At 38.9% G+C, this 20,254-nt stretch overlaps 2 protein-coding genes across 10 annotated transcripts; one reads left to right on the forward strand and one right to left on the reverse strand.

The window, feature by feature from the left end:
- Positions 1-6: 6 nt before the first annotated feature.
- LOC116847101 (protein smoothened) lies at positions 7-5,167 on the forward strand. Of its 2 annotated transcripts, none has more exons than XM_032821734.1 (8): positions 7-269; positions 605-895; positions 1,135-1,575; positions 1,797-1,966; positions 2,038-2,378; positions 2,707-2,908; positions 3,058-3,228; positions 3,306-5,167. In XM_032821734.1, exons 2-8 carry the CDS (start codon positions 605-607, stop codon positions 4,603-4,605), a joined length of 2,916 nt encoding a protein of 971 aa, XP_032677625.1. In that variant the 5' UTR covers positions 7-269; the 3' UTR covers positions 4,606-5,167. The 2 variants fall into 2 exon arrangements, with proteins under 2 accessions (XP_032677625.1, XP_032677634.1); XM_032821743.1 differs by having other exon boundaries at positions 10-269; positions 3,330-5,167.
- Positions 5,168-5,426: 259 nt separating this feature from the next.
- On the reverse strand, positions 5,427-20,241 carry LOC116847210 (androgen-induced gene 1 protein-like). Of its 8 annotated transcripts, XM_032821964.1 has the most exons (7): positions 17,467-17,663; positions 17,256-17,373; positions 15,356-15,526; positions 7,914-8,051; positions 7,317-7,534; positions 6,897-7,048; positions 6,179-6,231 (listed from the first exon to the last, which is right to left on the reverse strand). In XM_032821964.1, the coding sequence occupies exons 3-7, from the start codon at positions 15,512-15,514 to the stop codon at positions 6,179-6,181; spliced, it is 720 nt and encodes a 239-aa protein (XP_032677855.1). In that variant the 5' UTR covers positions 15,515-15,526; positions 17,256-17,373; positions 17,467-17,663. The 8 variants fall into 8 exon arrangements, with proteins under 8 accessions (XP_032677887.1, XP_032677879.1, XP_032677847.1 ...); XM_032821996.1 differs by lacking the exons at positions 17,256-17,373; positions 17,467-17,663 and adding an exon at positions 10,649-10,829 and having other exon boundaries at positions 5,427-6,231; positions 15,356-15,502; XM_032821988.1 differs by lacking the exons at positions 15,356-15,526; positions 17,256-17,373; positions 17,467-17,663 and adding exons at positions 10,649-10,829; positions 13,728-13,875 and having other exon boundaries at positions 5,427-6,231.
- Positions 20,242-20,254: the final 13 nt, after the last annotated feature.

Here is a 20,254-nt window from a genome sequence, read left to right on the forward strand (position 1 = left end):
CTGCCGTTAGTGAGCAATGCGCGAAGCTGATTATAGCGTGCATTCAAACTTTAGAAAGACGAGTTATAAGGGAAGCTCATCGTGGGTGGTCCGGTGCGAGGGAACACGACGCGTGTGTGGTCTGGCTGCTTTTGTACGCTGTGAGTGCGACTGTCGTCAGCGACCGTAGAAGATTCGAGAAGCTCCGTCCAAGCAAGACGTAGACTTTGTCTCGTGGTTAGCCGAGATCGTCTGTGAGAACAACGACATTAATTCGTGAGCCCTCAAAAGTACGTCGTGTATTATTTTTCTTTTTAGCTGCACTATTGAACTAGTGCAATAAGTTAAATAAATATACTTTCTCTCACTATAATTTATTGCACTAGTTCAGCAGTGCAGCTAAACAGAACAGAAAATATATTGTGCTCCACGTGGTCTTTTTGTTTTTAAATATTCGTTACTAATTGACGGGTTCTGTGACATATCTATGTGAATCCATGAGAAAATAGAATATTTGTCATTTTCTTTCTCTCTTTTTCGACACATTGCACTTGTTTCTTTAATTTAAGTTATTTTTCTCACTGATTCCTGAATAAAAAGTTTGTTTTTTTATCTCTATACGCAGATGACACTTCTGTTGGTTCTTTGCTGCGTGCTGCTTCACAGGACATCTGGAGCTAAGAATGATACAGGAGAGGATATAGACTTGGGACCTCTACATATAATCAAGGATTCTAATTATTTGATAGACAGACATAGCCCATATCCTATAGACATGTCATCAGACGATATGAATTGTCGAAGACCTGCTAAGTGTATTTCTCTAAACAAAACTACTTGCATGGGTATGAAATTACCATATACCCACACTACATTGGACCTGATACCAGGACACATAACGCAAAGCATTATAGAGGTAGATAAGATTATTATTTATATTCTGTTTGCATTAGTAACATTTTCCTGTCGCTTTCTTTGATGGACTCTAAACTATATAATTATCTATAATGTTATATAAATACCTTGCCTTTGGCAAGTCTTTATCTGAATTATGTTAACATATTTCTCAACAATATATTGTTGCTGTTTATTATATGAAATTTTGTTGTATAACTTGTGTAATCTAAACTCGACTTTTCTGTTGATTATTTTTAGGAAAGATTACACTTGTTACAAGCTCTAAGACATATACCAAAGTGTTGGGCGGTCGTTCAACCATTCTTATGCTCGATATTCATGCCGAAGTGTGTCAACAACACAGTGGAGTTGCCGTCTCACGAGATGTGCAAGATGGTCTTGGGGCCTTGTAGGATGCTGCTCAATCACACTATATGGCCGAGTTCTGCGAAATGCGACGATGACGAACTGTTTCGACGCACGTGTAAGAACGACATCAGGGAATTAAAGTTCAACATATCGGGCAAGTGCTTGAAACCTCTCGTACCCACCGACAACGTCTTGTCGATCTTCGACGGCGTGGAGGGCTGCGGCACGCAATGTTACGATCCGTTATTCACACCTGACGAGCACAAACAGATACATTCATTTATCGCGTGGGCCGCGGGCATCTGCTGCGCCTTCAATTTATTTACCATAGTAAGACGCCATGGGAGACACAGTTATGCTACAGCCCACATTCTGAGCGATCTCTGATCGCTAAAAACATCACTAAAAGCGATTCGCTTGCTTTCTGCTTGGCTATAAACCACCTTTGGAGATGCTTTCAGCATCTAAAGCATCTCTTCTAAAGAAGAGTTCAGAATGTGAATTTATGTATTTTTCAATGACATAATCATATGCAATTGCATGTATTTTAGATAACATTTTTGATAGATTGGAGAAGCGCAAACAAATATCCAGCCTTGGTGATATTTTACATAAACTGTTGCTTCATGGTGTCCTGTATCGGCTGGTTAGCCCAGTTCACCTTCGGCAGAGATGTGATTGTATGCCGCAAAGACGGAACGCTACGAATGAGTGAACCAAGGTATGACTTCGTCGCAGCGCTTTACGCCAGTCCCATTTATTAACGTAGTCTCATAAAATGTCTATTTTCAGCGGGGAGACCTTGTATTGCATCATAACCTTCATTCTAGTGTATTATTCTCTGATAGCAGCTGTGGTATGGTTCGTTATATTGACGTACGCCTGGCACATGAGTTTTCAAGCGCTAGGCAAAATAAAAGATCGTATAGACAAAAAAGGTGCTTACTTTCATCTGATCGCCTGGTGTTTGCCGACCGTCTTGACGGTCACAATCATGACCTTAGGTGAGGTTGATGGTAACAGCGTGACCGGAATATGTTTCGTGGGTTATGCTAACCATACAGCGAGGGTTTCGTTTGTGTTAGGCCCGGTGTTGGTCGGTTTATTAGTGGGAGGCTATTTCCTATCTAGAGGTAAGTACTCTCTATCACGTATATTTATGACGTTGATACGTGATAATCGCAATAATATATATTTTCACTTTCTTCAATGCTTTCTGTATTGATGCGAGCCGTGAGTATTGATCTATTATTTTACAAAATGAAAATAATTGAACGCTTTCAAACATTTACTAACTTTATCGATACAGTTCGATAGTGATACAGTTTTGAAAATATTCAATTGCCTTCAAACCACTCTGTATGTGTGCATATATGTATATATATATGTATGTGTATATATATATACATATATAATGTATTAACAAGTTATTCTCAATTCACATTGTCGCATGCATTTCAGGACTTTTTACGCTTATTAGCTTAAAAATAAGCAGCCGAGAAGTTATGTCTGAGAGAGCAAGTGCAAAGATACGAGAAACCATCATTAGAATGGGACTATTCTTCATATTTACTTTGGCAGCAGTTGGTGTGACGTTTTATTGCCATATATACGAATTTCTGCATTCTTGGCAGTGGCGACAGAGCTTCAGAAATTACATGATGTAAGGACCGTAATGTCAATGTCCAGATATACACACGATATGTATTTTTTCAAATCACTTAACTACACAATTCGCATATAAATGTCTGGGGTAGTTTGTCACGTAATTTCGTCAAAAACTCATAAATGTTCCATTATTTTCATTTAAAGATGCGCAATAACAACCAAATATTCGGACGAGTCCGAGTGTAAAATGGACATAAGGCCTAGCGCAGGGAAAATGCAGTTGCATCTGCTTGCACCATTTTTCGCCGGCATACTTATGTCTTCGTGGGTTTGGACCAGTTCGACGGTTGACACGTGGTCCAGATTTTTGAAGAGGTAAATTTCGGCAAACGTTAGACACTCTCATTGTCATTTCATTCGCGCGTCGTCTTTACCAACGAGACCCTGAATAGAACGCGTCTTCTTTGCGTTTGCAGAACCTTCAATTGCGAGACTGAAGAACCAATAAGACTGAAGAAGCACAAAGTCATCGCGCAAGCCTTCGCGAAACGGAAAACGTTCAACAATGCTGGACGACTGTCTATAAGTTTCCACAACACACACGAGGATCCGGTCGGATTAAATTTCGAGCTCAACTCTGTGGCCTCGCAAGACTTTAGCTCCACTTGGGCAGCCGCTTTGCCCAAACTGGTCACACGAAGAGGCGCGTTAGTTGGAAGTACTACCGGATCCGTGTCTAGCAACAGACGAAATTCGGTGGATTCTGAGATCAGTTATAGCTTCCGATGTGTCTCCATGGAATCTAGGCGAGACTCCTTGGATTCGCAGATATCCGTGCAGATTGCGCAAGTGAAGACCACACGAAAGGTTGGCGGTCGTCCGAACGGTCGTCGTGGAAAGAACAGAAGAGACTTTGGTAAATCTGAGAAATCCAGATCGAATAAGAAGATCGATCCGCATTCCAGAAGAGACAGTACCACTTCCCAAGACAGTCAGCTGGTGACAACCGGTGGCCATGTGCCGATTCAAATGCCCAATATGGGCAGAAGGCTGGGAAACGCTGGACTGGACGAACGAGCTCTGATTATCGAGGATCGTGGCTCGAAGATTATCGATATGAAAAACGCGGGTATGCTGTTGCCCTTCTTGTTTCCGCGAAGTTGCAGTGATGAAAATTTAAGCAGCGATGAGAAGAGGCATCAGGACGCGGTGCATGTCGATATAAAGGCAGAAAATGTAGAGAAAGACGAACAGGACAGCGATGGCGAGAACAGTCAACCGGAGGAGGAGGTGAAGATGTTGAGTCCAGAGGACGCGCATGAACGTAACAAAACTAAAAGCAATAAGAACTGCAAGACGTACAGTCACGAGAATAACAGAAGAAACCGGGAAGGCCATAGAAGCAAATATGTTCTGCAGGATGAGATGATCTTGAAGCACTTGCTTCAGGAGAGCAGCGACATCAAGATAAAAAACGAGACCGAGAAGAAAGAGACATATAGGAAGGCTGCAGCGGGCGATTTGGCGTCTAGTCTCACCTCGTGTTGTCCGGAGCTCACAAGACTGATGCAAGGAGACGGGCAGACAGGCAATGCCCGAGAAATGGCGACACAGACCTCGCTGCCGCTCGATATATTGGAAATGGAAGAATTGAAGCAGAGCATCGATGAGATAATCAACAGTAGACATTGCAGTTCTAAGGGAACTCAAATCTCGCCGCAGTTGAAAAAAAGCAAAAACATCGTGACGTAAAGACTGAGGACTGCCTATTTCTCTCTTTCCCTGAGGTGTATATTGGGAAATGTGTATATAGTGAGGTAGGTGCTAGATAGTATGATTGTTTATTGAAGCAATCGTTGTATATAAAAAAAACCATTTTTTTTTTTTTATTTCTTCTCGTCGCTTACCTACGGTCGATGTGGTATCTTCTGAACGAAAAAGTGAGATCATGTGATGACAATTTTTACTAATTATTCGACTTGTGTACATAGGGAACTCTGATATCGAGAAATTTTAGCTATAATAATGCGTGTCGATAGTTTTGTATATTTTTATTATCGCTAAAATAGTAGTTAAATTAGTATATCTCGTTAGTCGACAGCTCGCTTCGAGTGCTAAATAATGCGATGCATTTATACGGTAATATAATTCTAAATGTATCATGTTGCAAACATCTTTCCGCTAAAATGGAAACTATATTCTGTGCTGTCGTATATCTCTGAACGTTCGTAAGAATGTATCGAATACCCAGTAAGAGATACCTTGTTTATAATTTTTTTAGCAGCTGAATAAAACTCGTTTTATAACTCTTAAATGTTATGTTATTAACTATTAACTTCTAGTAAATCAATGACTAATCTGAAGACAGAAATCTCTTTTTTGCTTAATTATCACAAATGGTGATAATTTCAGTCACGCTTACAGGATGCAAAACATCGAACGATTGTCGTTGATAATAAATAGACGTTATCTGTTGTACATTTTTGCAATAGTCACAATTAGGACAAGGTCTAGAGATTCTGAATTCTGTTCTGATTTTTACGACAAATGTTTCTATTAAAAGACGCTAATCGTAAACTATATTTTTTATATTTCTTGTATTTTATATATTTCGTAATTATACTATCAGTACACATACCTATATGAATACCACATTGTACATATTGTATCTTTTCCCATATTTAGTTCTACCGTTCTCTCGATATCTAAAGTTTGTGCATAAAACTTTGCTACGATGATATGTGACACTGAAATGCTGTATTACTTCCCTCAAAGGTGTCAAAACCAGTTGCCGAATTATCGAGGAAAATCCAGGCTAAAACTGGTCGACATTTAGATTACTTGAATCGTACGACATCCACGTCAGAAATGCATATGTCGCGAATAATATATCGCATACCCTCAATTACTGTTGACTAAGTGTATTCTGTTTGAAATAATTCTTTGGCACACACAAAAGAATATCGAGAAGAGATTTGTCTGTTGGTAAAACCTCTAGGAATATCGACGGCAATTAACATTAATCCTTAGGCCTCTTACATATCACTGAATTACTCGCCCAATTAAACTGCAGCATTGATCGATAACGTGTCGAAACATACAAAAGTAACATTGAAGTGTCTTCCAGTGAAACCTCGATAAAACGGCTTTCCGCGTCGCGCGAGGAACGCGTCGGAGTTATAATCCACTTTCCGTAAATATGTACTAGGTCACGCCAAGGCACTTCTCACTAGTAGCAAGAAGATGTCTTCGGCGATGTCATCTTCGGACGAGCGGTACATTAGAGATAGACTTAAGATTTCCTCATCCGTCTGGCGGCTGGTTTCTACGTTTTCAAATCTGGATCCACGCTCTCCGTTACCGCTACACATTTTTTTCCTATACTCGATACACAAATATATCTGGACTTTAGTTCGGTTATGCGTCACGTTACACGTATCGCGTACATTTATACATACACACACACACGCGCACGCACATTCTTTCCGTGCACCACATTAATTTTATTGGTAAAAAATAATATAATGAATCGTTCGCGCTACGAAAGTATAAAAATAAGTGTTATCATGTGGAGAGAGAGAGAGAGAGAGAGAGGCAGGAGCGAGGGCGGGTTGCTGATGAGTGCATACCTTTCTTTCATTTTTATTCGATCGGCGCGCCTGTCGTTACTACCATTGAAATTAGTTTCCCTTGAATCTCCGACCGCACAGAAGCATCTGTATGTCACTCCTGTTGTTCGACACGTGTTATTCCCATCAGGCCGGGTTAACGAACGCGTGATTCCTCACCTCGGTTACACCCTAAATGCGCTTGCATGCACATACACAACGCTCTACTAATACTCTAAATGACTTTGGTTCACTTTGGAGGATGGTACACGTGCATGCTGCAACGGAGGTGTGTAGAAAAAGATTCGTTTATTCATTCACCACCACCGCAGGCGCGCGGCAGGCAGAACGCGGATTGTCATCCGTTAGTGGCGCTTGGGCGAGGCTACTTGGACTTGGCGTGAGACGTTTGATGCTTAGTGTTGTATTTGTTACCCCAGAGATAGTTGTCCAGCGTCTCGCCGACGAAGTACAGGACTATGCAGACGACCAGCAACGACACGATGAACACTATTCGCAACGGTAGCGTCAGCACCTCCATCACGGGATACACCCAGAAGCCGCTCTTGAAGTAGATCACGTGTATCCTGAAATATTCGTCGAACGATATAGATTACACCGATTGGATAGGACAGTATTGCGATCTTTCCGCCTTTGAGATTTTACTCGCGACTTTCTTCCTCAATACGGCTCGATAGTTGTAAAATTGCTAGGTGAGACACTCACACATTCTATGTGCGTTCTTTCTAGATATATCACGTTGGAAAACTACTATTGGCGTACTCGTCTGCGACGCGTTATTACATTCCTTTATTCGTAGTTCCTGCAGAAAGACCGGATACCCGATTCACTTACCAGACTAAATACATGAGCATAAAGCTCACGAGTATCGTGAGGCCACGGGACCGCTTGGGATATTGTCGCGGCGCGACGATCATTTCCAATACGGTCGTTACCATGATCATCGTGTGCATCAGATGATTCAACCACCATGGAAAGTACGGGTCTATTGCCTTCGGTAATACCAGTTCACGGTCGACGAACATCAATATCCAGAAGATTATGCCGACGAACTGTAACGCGACGGTATATTGGGATTACGTTTAAGATTTTATTTCAAGTATAGAATGCGGCAAATTATTAATTTACGCAAACATTAAGACACACGATAGCTAATCAAAAATATTCATTAAAAAGAGACAAGAAGACCTAGACGGTGATAAAAAGACACTTTTCGTTTAAAGATACATCAGAATCAAATCATTCTTATTGAATGATGAAATCAACGCGACCTTCCTTATTTTACTTTAAAGATAACTTATGTAATACTCTTGTAATATATACTAAAACGTTCCGTTGCTGATAGGTTTAATACACGACTTAATTAACTAGCTGCTGTAACATTGCGGCGCAAGATAAAAATGTGAAAAGAAATTAATCAATCGCACTCACCATGGCGATAGGAAACCCGAGGCTCGCGTGGAAGGAATCCTTCAACTTTCGTACGAAAGGTCGCTTCTTGGGATTCACGGCGTTTGTTCCGAAGCAGTCGTTTAGGACGCATATTAGGAAGAACACCGCTTGTAGAATCTACAACACAATTGGCATTTCGACATATTCTAATTAATGAGTTAATGAATTTTTCATAATGACTTGCACAATGTGCAGCCAGAGGTCGTATATAAATATCGCTTAAAATTAAGTGAGGTGTGATTAACATTATCGGAAGAACCTAAACATTTTCAAGCGTTATCGCTTCGCATACGTTAACAATTATGTCTCGAATTTCTGCTGAGTAACTGGCCAGACGAAAATTCAAATGACATTCATGAAAACGATCAGACTAAAGTCCAAGTGATGTTTATGAAGACGACTAGAGGAAAGTTCAAATGACGTTTATAAGACAATTTTAGAAACACGAGATCGTCGTTAAATACATAAAATTAAGTTAAGTATATAAAATAAGACTTGTAATGGACAGATAGAGGAACAGTTACTATAAACCAAGTCAGCGAATATAGACTGCTTATCACGATAAATAAACGATAATTATCGTCATTATTGTTACTGTCACGCACTTGTGTTTACACGCATATGGGCGCAAATTGCTCAGTTAATATTCGTATAGCTCGACAACACTTCATTTGCCGAAATTGATTATACCGTGTAATTTTTCAATGTATTTTTTACAATTTTTTACTATTCAAAAATTCACTCTACATGTCTGTTTCAGTTGATCGTGCCCGTGCAGCACGCGTGCAGTCACGTCGAGTGACACCCGGCGCGACAAGAAGCGACCTAATTAATCGTATCACTCTCAATATCAATTAGCAATCGTGTTAATTAGCATGTAAGTGAAATTGGCGTCTTTCGACAGTGAAAATAAAAATGTTACTAATTGCATAATAGTCCCGAAGGACACTAATTATTGTAACAAAACGTTTGATTGACTTGTTTCGTTGAGAAATGGACAGATATGAGACGCGCGTAACACCGACAAGTTTACACTCCGATGCCAACACAGACACGGCGCTTGTTCTTCTCGTTTTGTTATATACGAAAAAATTAATTCAATTAACGAGCGTCTCAGCATAATTATCGATCGATTGACGCTGCACACAAGCAGTCTTGCGTGACACGTGCCTCCATTTGCGGATGATATAAAGTGGTGCTTGAACAATTGAATTTTGCTCTTTACGAGCGGTTTGATAGCGGCAATTTAAGCGTGAAATGCTCGAGAGCGTGTCATCGCTCAGCGATAAGTGACAATCTCGGCGAATTTAGAGCCACGGCTCTTTTGACTCGATGGAACCAGCCAAGCGAAGTGAAAAAAGCAATTTTTTTTCGAGAGGAGTGTATCTCGTTTTTTTTTGGAAAAAGAATACTCGAGGGTATAAAAATGCCAGTCGAAAATACATATAATTTAAATTCACCCAATGTTCTTTTTTTCTTGTCTCAATTCACCGAAACATGTAGCGCATTAGTTTGCTTAAAAATTCTGAGAGAGTCTCAGCCAGTTCGATGATTCAAAGAGAGACTGCTACTCATTACAAAAAGACTGCTATTTTCTACGCGGCAAGTTGTATTCAATCTCGGGTTAAAAGCGAGGGAGCGATACTCGTAAAAATCATCATAAAATAACCGGATTGATATTGAAAGAGGAACTCCTCTCCTCATAATTGCTGATTTCACTATTAATCATTATTGATGAGTGTATCCCGTTTTCTACGTTGTTAGCTTGAAGGGTATTATATCACTACCATTTGCGATTTTTGCGATCGCCAGATACTATATGGGATTGTCGGTTTTCACTTATTACGTAACGGAGCAATAAGGATACATTACATGGTTACTAGATGTACGATCGCACAGACTCGTTTTATTCGAAGAACAGTCGAGTTTCTTTTCGCTTCATAAAAGACTGTAATTTTTCTAAAAACACAAAGGAAAATATAAGGCGGCTGTACACCGCTTAAAAAGGATTAAATAGAAGCAGTCTGTCTAATGATCGCGCTGCTATGACTGGAGAAAAGCTATACGTAACACCTTTCTAATGCTCGGAATTCTTAACTATGCATCATTTACTATGGGTAGTTCCCACGAAGCTCATCGACGAACGTGTACAATCTGGAGAACGACGAGAACTCAACAACCAAGATTGAACACAAGATTACGACACGGGCTTTATCTTCCAATTCCCCGATCGAGATCTACATCGAGAGATCTGATCTCGTTGCATTATCTCGTAGCTTGATGTAAATTCTGTCAAATTTCGTCGCGATAAAAGAAAAACAGCAGAATATTTTATCGCAATAAAAGTCAATGTCGGTCGGAGAGTCTCGTTCCATTGATAATCAGGCTCCACTAATTCCAGTGACAAAGAAATCGATACGAGAGGAATGTATCAACGGCGTTCGGTGCTTTTGCATTCAACGATCGAGTTTCTATATATTTGAGAAATATGCGCTTTCTCGCTTACACAGCAGACGACTGCTTTATCTCACGAAAGAACGAAAGGATCAATGAATCACGCGTCGTGAAATCTCCGCATGAATGCAGCCGTACCGAACACTATTAATGCGCAACATAGTCATTTTGCGTCTATACAAGGCAGACTCGCGCGCAAAAGAGCTACGGCAATCTCATTAATCAAACGGCGCGCTTCAAGTTTGTCTATCGATACTAACCGCGTCCCAGAACGTCAGAAACTTGAACTTTCCACCGAAGGCGCTGTGCGCCTTCATGACATTGTGCGGCATTATCGTGAACATGTAATCGTAATAAACTGCGAAAGCGTACTGCAGGAAAGTAATCACGTGGAATCCGATCACTAGGCCCTGTTGCATCTCACGGCTGTTCACAGACAATCTGAAACGCAATTTATTCTTTGTTTTTCCTTTTTTTTTTTTTTTACGGAGACTGCACACACGTGTCGCGGTCGGATCTGCGGTAGCCACGAACGAGTGTGCTTGATCACTCGTTTGTTTTTATGAAACGTCGGGAATGACTTGTCGAAATTGTACTCGGTGTCGAGATGGTCGGATTTACGTTGGAACTCCTTCGTGCCGATAAGTTGCACGAAATGTTTGTACACAGAAAAATATCGTTCTACAACTAAAAAAAGTGATATTTTTTTGGGCCACTGTTATCTTCAATAAGGATCTTCAACAAGAAATGTTTTCTTAATAATAGTTTTTTACATATTTATCACGAATTTTAGAAAAGCCCATTACGCACTCAAAAGAAGCATTTATCTTCTTTATATAAATATTACAAAGCTTTCTAAAAAAAAGTTGGTTCAACTCCATGTAGTGAGCAAACCGAGCTTTTGTTAAAATATGCGAGATACTTAAAATAAGCAACATTTACTTGAATACAGTAAATATTTTCCTGTGTGTGGCAGCAAGAAGATCGATACACGTATGCAATGTCGAGAACGTAAAATCAAGCATAACGAAGAGTTCACGCAAACCTAAATTCATCAAATCAAGAAATATTTCGCAAGCGACATCGGCATCGAAATGTCGATGGACGATTTCTTATGTCACAACTTATTTAAATAGAATTTCTAAAATATCCATAGTATATGTATATAAAACGTAGTGCAGAAATGGAAAGTTGATAATCCCCCAACTTCCCAATGTACGTTATATAAGTAAGTATATACCTGCGTTACATAATTTATACGTAACTAAGTAAATGCTGTCCGGCGAGCGTATAAAATAAATCTTAATTCTTCCCAGAATTCCCATCGAGAAGTCGCGCGCCTGTTATTATTTTATCTAAACAAACAAACGAACAAATCGCGAATTTTACAGAAAAATGCGAAATAACGTTCCCTGTCATGTGCACATTTTTGCGACGAAAAGGTGAGCGAAAAAATGGCGTCTACTTTTGCGCGAAGAAGCGAGAGCGAGACATTACGTCACGGAAGAACTGGAAAGGATATTAAAACAATATTTAATAAATGGGCGGAAACCAAGAAGGGTTATCTTTATTTTATCTTCCGCTTAAGCGCTGCCGCTAATTGTATCGTGCGATGTAAAAGCGCAAAGTATAACGCGAGACACGGCATTGGCCTTAATTCGTCGACGCTTTCCTACGGACTCTCTTTGTAATTATCAATTGCGATAATTAATAATTAAATGACAATACATTGCTACAAAAAGGAAACGGAAAAAATAACACCGAAAATACAACGCAGATAAATCATTCGTTGAATTATATGTGAAAAAAAAGAGTGAGTTTAAATTGGAGAACGACTTTTTTTGAAGCTTTTATTTAATGCGTTAATTTTAGTGCGAGTAAAAAAAAGGGAAAAAAACGATAATGCGTACAGAGCTCTCAACAAATTTAATTTACGCTTAATATTGCTTTTTATATTTTTTTACTAGGTCATCGGGGGTTTTACTGGCTCATCTATTTGTAGATTCTTTTTAGCCGTGCCGTCGAAGCGTGAAATTAATAGGGCATTTCCCTTTTACAGTTTTCACATGGACTGCGGAGTGATCAAAGAAATATTAGGTGATCCGTTGCTAGTTATTAAGTTACATAACTCGCTTTGCGTAGATAATGACTTTTTTTAGACAGCGGTTCACGAATCTGGAGCATAATTATGTCCACAATAATGACATTTGCTTTGCGATACGCCGTCGTCCGATATTTGTTTTTTCCCCTCCCCGTTTCCCAATCCACTGAATACACGTGCTGTCGATCAGAAGTTGTCAACTTGCGGCGTTGTCTGTCAGAACAACAGAGGACATGTCGCGTGTCACTTAAAAAGGGCATGTTGAAAATAATTGCGAGTTACGACGAGGGAGCTATTAAAGCGGCAGTACGATATGAGAAGTAATCTTATGTATCTGATAAAACTATAAACGCACACTATAACATTATGCAGATGAAATTGCAATAGTCGTCATCACTATACAAAGTATCCAGCAAGAAGTAAGAACAAAATACAACTTGGGTATTTTTTATATGACACGGTCTTTGACAACAAAAAGGTCATTACTGAGAGCAAATTTTTTTCAGCCGATTCACGCGCTTTTTGCAGAGAAAAGGAATTCCCGCGCTGATGCCGGAGTCTACCTCACGTGCATAGGCGAGTTTTTTAATTCATCGATAGATCCATCGATGAATTAAAAAACTCGACCCATGTTACGTCGCGAGAACAATCCCGGCGGTCCTCGCCCACGCGATCTACCCGCTGTTCGATAAGTAGCGACTCGGCGGCGTCACGCCGGACGGACGCAGCGCGGAATCGGCGTCGAGTGAACGGCGAATTCGGACATGACTTGACTCAACGCGTCGCAAATACCTAACCTCTTTCTTTACGAAGGTTGTAGCGACGGCGGCGGCGGTGGTGGCAGTGGATGCTGACGCGACGCCGCCGTTGACCGGTGGCCGAAAAGGGCGCGATCCCGACGAGGTTCAATCTCCGATGGCTTAGCCACGGAAAAATGCGCCTTACGGCACCGAGTCGCCAATTAAGACATTGACATCATTTTCGCACGTCCCAAACCGGGTCGGATACTGAATTCACTGAGAGATTACGGCATTTACGCTGTCTATTTCGCGAGCGTGAAGAAGGGGGAGGTTGAATTCTACCGTTATCGTCCATCGACATGAGAGGCATCTCTAGAGAAAGAAAAAGAGCAAGAAAGGAGAAAGAAAGAGAGAGAGAGAGAGAGACAGAAAGAGACTTATTTTTAATTGGGTCCACGGCCGTCTCCTCGACCTACAAGTCGATCGATCTACCCTTACTTGGTGCAGAAACGCGCGTTTCGTCGCGATGGTTCTTAAAGCAAGTGTACGTGCACAGTGTTTGTGTTTCTTTGCCGGAACACACGAGAGATCCTGTGACGTTTCGCCAAGTGGCACGCAAACTTCTTGAAGCGCTCGTGTCGGCAGTTCACGACTTACTGACGGATTATGGAGTAAGCCGGAGGGAGGTAAAGGGAGAAAGACTGCAGCATGCGTGCGTTGGCACCGGTTCACGCGGTCGCGTTCAGGTAGGGAGGGCCAGTGACGCATTTAGGTATCTCCGTCGCCCTACGCCCATCGTCTTTCATAGTCAGATCTTGCTTTCGTTGGCACATTTGTGTTTTAAATAGAACGATATAAACTTGATAAAAATTGAGATAGAGAGATCTAACGAAGAAACTTATTAACATAAACGATAATGCAGGATTGAAAGAAAGAACATTGTGTTATATCCATTGCTCACAATATTGATTTCCCTTATTTCCATTCCTATTTACGGGCTACAAGTAGATGTCCGGTTTGCGCGGGCGTAAAATAAGCCTTCTTCAGGCTGCTATTTATGAGAAGCGAGTAGTCCCTGTTAAACAGTTACGCTTTTGCTATACTTTCAGCACGCGCATTTAAACAAGTACATTGACGACAAAAACGCGTCATGAGTCACATTTCAGATATGTAGCTACTCATATATATATTAATAATCATATTTTTTATATATTAATTATGTTATTATTATGATGGTGAACATAAAAGTCCCATACCGTATTGCGATATTTGCAATAAATCTCGAGATATTAAAGAAGAGTGGTGAATGATTACGTATGCTATGATAGATAAGCTTTAGTGGCGATGTGTGCTGTCGTATGTTTGTATATCAGGTTAAATTAAACAAAAAAGTCCTTTATCATTTTGCAAATAATCACGAAAATTTTTAGTTATTAATGAAAGAAAATTGTTACATGATTGTGCGCGATGCACAAATCTTCTTTAATTAATATTTGAAACTCTATGCGGTCATCTGTAAAATGGTAGAGAACTTTTTTTTGTTCACAGTTTGACCTAATATAAAAGTATACAACAAACGACAACTTTTATGTTCACTTCAATCCGTCTTACGTTTTCACAATGCGGATTTGGAGCACTCTGTATAATTACATTATTATACTAATATCACATTTATATTAATTTATATTAATAACGCGATCTCTACTAACGAACATGTACTAGTTTTATGAAAAATATAATTTTGTAATAATTTTTTTTATGTTTAATGTTCTTTTAATATCTTTTTACGTATCTTTTTACAGCATGACTTTTTCATTTGGACTTGCGTAAGATTTTTTACATGACTCAGAGTTACATACACATCAATGTCATGGGCATAACTCAGTCGGTTATTGTAAAAAAAGCAAATATTAGCAGTTGTAAAATATTGATAAAAAAAAAACTCATTCTCTGAAATGTTCCCGACCAGATTTCCATTTAAAACTCTGCCCGGCCAATTTAGGCATCTGATAAGTTTCGACAGTTTTGCTGAAAAAGGTCGGTTGGTCGATCGGTCGCGCGTATATAATAAAAGAACGTCGCATTTATTGGTTTTGTCAGTTGAAAAATTGAACTATATGACTTACCACATTCCATATCGTTAAGTATTTAAATTGTCCGGGATCAAAGTCTTTGAACTTGTTCTCTAGAAAAGGTATGCGCAATATGAAGGAGGCGTAATATAATGTGAAGCCGTAAGCCAGTATGTTGAGCAAATGGACCAGCGTGTTGAGAATGTTTGCCATCTTCCTGCGATTCTGTCAAGTGTGATAAAAATTCATTAGCACGGCTTATCAATGGTCACACTGATAAGTAAGAAGTGAGATTAATTAAATGCAACGGGTTGAATCGACAAACTTTTACGGCGTGTCACTTTGGATTTACACTGAGAAAAAGTTTTGCTACTTTAACAAAATACCCACAACAAATGTTTTGTTAACATGGCATAACAATGAATGAGTTTATAGTGCGAACAAATGATTTGTTAATTTGCTGCTCTAAGCAATGTTTCTCTATAGTGGAGATATAACTAATCTAACTTAAATAGAGCAAATGTAATTTGCATCTCAGGCAATAATGTTTGTTAAAATAACAAATTATGAGAAATGATTTGCAGTTGTTCGATTTGTTTCCGCAATGATCATTAAACAGTAGGTTCTGTTTATACTTTTGTTCCGATAACCGAGTGATTTTTCTCAGTAAACTTTATCTCTTTCACGATATACAAGACTCGTTATCTCGATATACAAGACTAGTACACTTATCGCTATCTCGATATACAAGACTAGTACACTTTAAAGAGACTCGTCACAAGTTCTCACTTCAAAGATATTTCTCTCGTAATTTTCAATGACAAAGCAACAATACGTGTAATTCTTATCTCGTAACATCGGGATGTGCGTACCGATGCACATCCAAAGCTTCGATTGAACGGTCGGAGGAGTATCTGGTGTAAAAGAAACCGGTTATAAGTCTCTTTTCACTGTCACGCACAACTATAGAATGACGGAGATGCAATTACCGCTCGCAGACCTTGATATTTCCACAACATACTGATCACGAGCAAAGACTAAGTGAAAAACTTTCGCTGATTTAACAAAATACCAGTACTCGCAAAAAATAGTTTGTTGATATGGGATATCATATCTCCGTAATGGAAACGAATGATTTTGTTATTTTGAATGTACTATTTTAAGCAACATTTATGTAACAGAGAGATAATTAATATAAGCTATAAATAGGCAAGAATAAATGTGATTTATATCTCAGACTCAATTTATGTTTAAAAATGATAAGAAATGTGATTCAGTAACTTCTCGTTTTTTAATCTAACGGTAAACAAGTTTTTGATAACCGAGGAATTTTTCTCAGTGTAAGATCTAATCGCTGAGTGATTATGTCGGTTGTTATATAAATGACGAGACCTTGACGCAAAGTAAATGCCTATTAAACTAGAATTACACATATTTGACTTGATGCCTTTTGATACACATACTGACGAGCAATTCGCTGCATAGATTTTCCAATATACAATAGCAATTCATGCGGTGAACTGAACTGCCGATTAGCATGTATATAAGAAGACATAATATCTCTCGTTCTAATTTTATTTTTAATAACGCCTCTCCTGATTAAAAAACGACAAAAACCTCGCGCTCTCGATTGCCATTACTTGGACGTCAGTGGAGTCATCTTTCCCAACGTCTCTGAAATTAGATCCGTCAGAGACTTTTTCCGGAACGTTGGACTTTTTAACGACGCAAAGTTATTACGATGCGAAATAGTAGTTGAAAAAAAACTGTAGCTATAGTCTGAACGGCTTCGATAAACTATATTTATCGGAAATTGCCCGAGTCGAATTGATTGCGAAAGAGAAAGAGTACACTCCATTTTTCACGTGATTGCCTGAGCAACGTTATATAAAAATATCCAACATTTCGTACACGATAATCCAATTGTTTCTAAGTAATATTCAGTTCGTGTTACCTCGTCGTCAATCACTGTAGACTGTAGGCGTGATAACGATGGAGCTAACCGTCCAAGTGAATCGAGTGCACAAGTCGTCGGATCCGCACAGACTATTGAAACGAGTCGATCTGGCGTACTGGCGTTAAGAATTCAAGCGCGAACCGTTGTTATGCATACATAAAACACTTATCACAGCAGAATGACGTTTGCATTCTAGACGTCTACTTACGATTAAATGAACGACATATTCAACAGACACGGATCACGACATTTGTAACTTTGTCGTAATATATATTTCACGATAGCTACACGCTTATCAACGCACGACGATGCGTGTTCCTCGATCGACAATCCACGAATGTACAGCGGCGGCAGACCGCACTAACCATAACGCCGTTGCGACGCTTATGAACATGTATCAAGGATAACAAGGATGACACCATCTTTATTCGAGTCGTTAACTTGCAATGATTGGAGCACATCGGGCGAACGATATCTGGGAAGAAAATCTTGATAAAATATTTACATAACGTGTGTGAGAGTAGGAAATGGTTGACCTTAAGACGCGCAAAGAAAGATTTCAAAAAATCGAATTTGAACAAACATAAACATGTACTAAGTGTACATGTATCGAGCTATTAACATCAAGTACGGTCTATACGGTGCTGTGCTAATGGAAAACTGCCTGTAGATTCTCGTTAAATATTATCTTTCATATATAATGAAGTGACACAAGAGACACGATGATAAAATATATCAATAATTGTCAAAAGTCAGCAACACAGATTGCGCACGATAGATCTTCGCTCCCGGATGTATATGATATCGTTCCTGTAAAAAATAAAAGATAAGAACATAGCGATAATACGTTGAAATATATGCAACGCGAATAAATATAGCATGATAATTTATAATCGAATATACCGATGTGAAGCAAAAATAATAGTACGTTTTTGCAGTCTGGTTAAAAAATTGAAATAAAATCGACTGTCTTTAAAATTAAAAATTTCTTAAGAGCGACAGGTAAGTTTTGATACAAAACATTAAAAAAAAATATTTAAATACTTTTTGCGTGTTCCAAAGATTTTTGAACTTGAAATGTTTTAAGCGGATTTGATATGGCATGTAAAAACTAATTTGCAATTTAATACGTACTATGTTAAGTACTAATGCTAATTATTATATTAACATATGTTGTATTAACATAAATTATGTAAAGCGCTTAACTATTTCACGCATATATCATATTCGATACATCTTATCAAGCTTAGTCACAATCCATTTTGTATTAATTAATCGTAAATATAAAACTAAGCGTTATTTAACTCATTTTCCCCCACAAAAGTACTTACTAAATTTAAAGATCCTAATCTATTTTATATGCATTTACACGTATATTATGAAGCAAATAGCATGTGCTCGTGTAAATTAAAGTTGGATTTTAATTTTCAATTTTCAATTTTTGTACGCTACCACGTTATACGTAACGATCGCCGTTGCGTTTTATCGTCATGTCTCTTGTCGTCTCAATATATCAATACAAATGGACTATTTGAAAGATAAAACTCTCTTGGCGAGAATCTACAAGCAATTAAATTACATTAGATTTTCATTGGCACAGCACCGTGTAGACCAATAGTAGTTTCTACTTACGAAATATTCTTGCAGTAAATATAAAGAAAATAAATTCGGTGTTATATTTCTTATAATACATGTTAATTGGTAGTTTTATCAAACAGAGAGAGAGAGAGAGGGCGAGAGAGAGACAAAGATTGAAAATAGGGAGATAAAAAGAGACAACATACACAATATCGAATTGCTTATTATATACGATATATTTTTTTTTATAATACCTACATGCCATAATACAAATAGGAAAAAGCGATGAGTTCTGTATCCGTTATCAAGAAATAAAAGTTGAAATAAAAGTCTAAATGCGAGCACAATGCCAAATCTTCTTCAGACAACACAAAATCTCGAGGGGACGTCTTTAGGAGGAACTTGTGGAGATCTGTGCTATTTAGGTCAGATGTTTACTTCTTATGATTATTTGTTCAACCTATTCAATATGTGACCGAAAGTTACCTTAAAAATACTGCTTACTTTCGCAATATCTTTGTTGTCGATGTCGTAATTATACAACATGAGATCCAACAATGTTGATTGCGACGTTTATCAGATCAGTTCAAATGGCATTAAGTCATTAAGTAGGACAACAAAGTAGGTTAGGGTGACGAGAACTCGAGATACTTTTTACAGATGGCGACATCGGATGGATTCTGGAGTCGGTAATGTAGAAAGTCTAGGTGCAGAATTTCATATTATCGACAGTGGGGTAGAGAAATATCTATGTTACCAAGTGAGTAGATTGTTGGTTTATTTCTAACGGTAGCTTTGCTGTTACAATTTTGACCATTTCACAAATGTTTATCCTGTTTTGCAGATCTCGTAAGACATTGAGATATCTGAGGTACTCGCGGCAGGACAGGTATAAGCGTGTTATTTAGTTTGCTCCAACTGTGTGGCAAGTTCTATCGGGTCGAATTTATTTTTCAGAACTCAAGTATATTGTTGCGTGTTCTACGTACGATCGAAATAGAATTTTATAACCTCTCATCAAGTCCTGGTTTACTTAACGCGGCACACGACCAAAGACACGAGCATGGTGTTATCTGGAGACACACAAAACGGCACGGAAGGTCAATTTAACGAACATTTACTGCTCAATTATTTACACTCAATGTACGTGAAACGTAAGTTGAGCAGGCACATTGTCCTCTAGTAAACGTGAATATGCAGTAATAACGATAAGAAATACTCAAACATGAAAATATTGTTTTATCGATCCACTAATTTCTCAGACAATCACTTTTACCTGCTTGGCCTCGTCGTAGTCACGGCCCTGAGGAACGGTTATTCCATCGTTATTCATCGAGCGGCGCCTCTCTACCCACAGCGGTCGAACCGACGGTGTCACGTTCTCGGCACGAACTTACAGTGTTCGCCATTTCGAATCG

The sequence above is a fragment of the Odontomachus brunneus genome, unplaced genomic scaffold (assembly GCF_010583005.1).
Source record: "Odontomachus brunneus isolate Ranch 3 - 2012 unplaced genomic scaffold, Obru_v1 Obru_scaffold_004, whole genome shotgun sequence".
NCBI lineage: Eukaryota > Metazoa > Arthropoda > Insecta > Hymenoptera > Formicidae > Odontomachus > Odontomachus brunneus.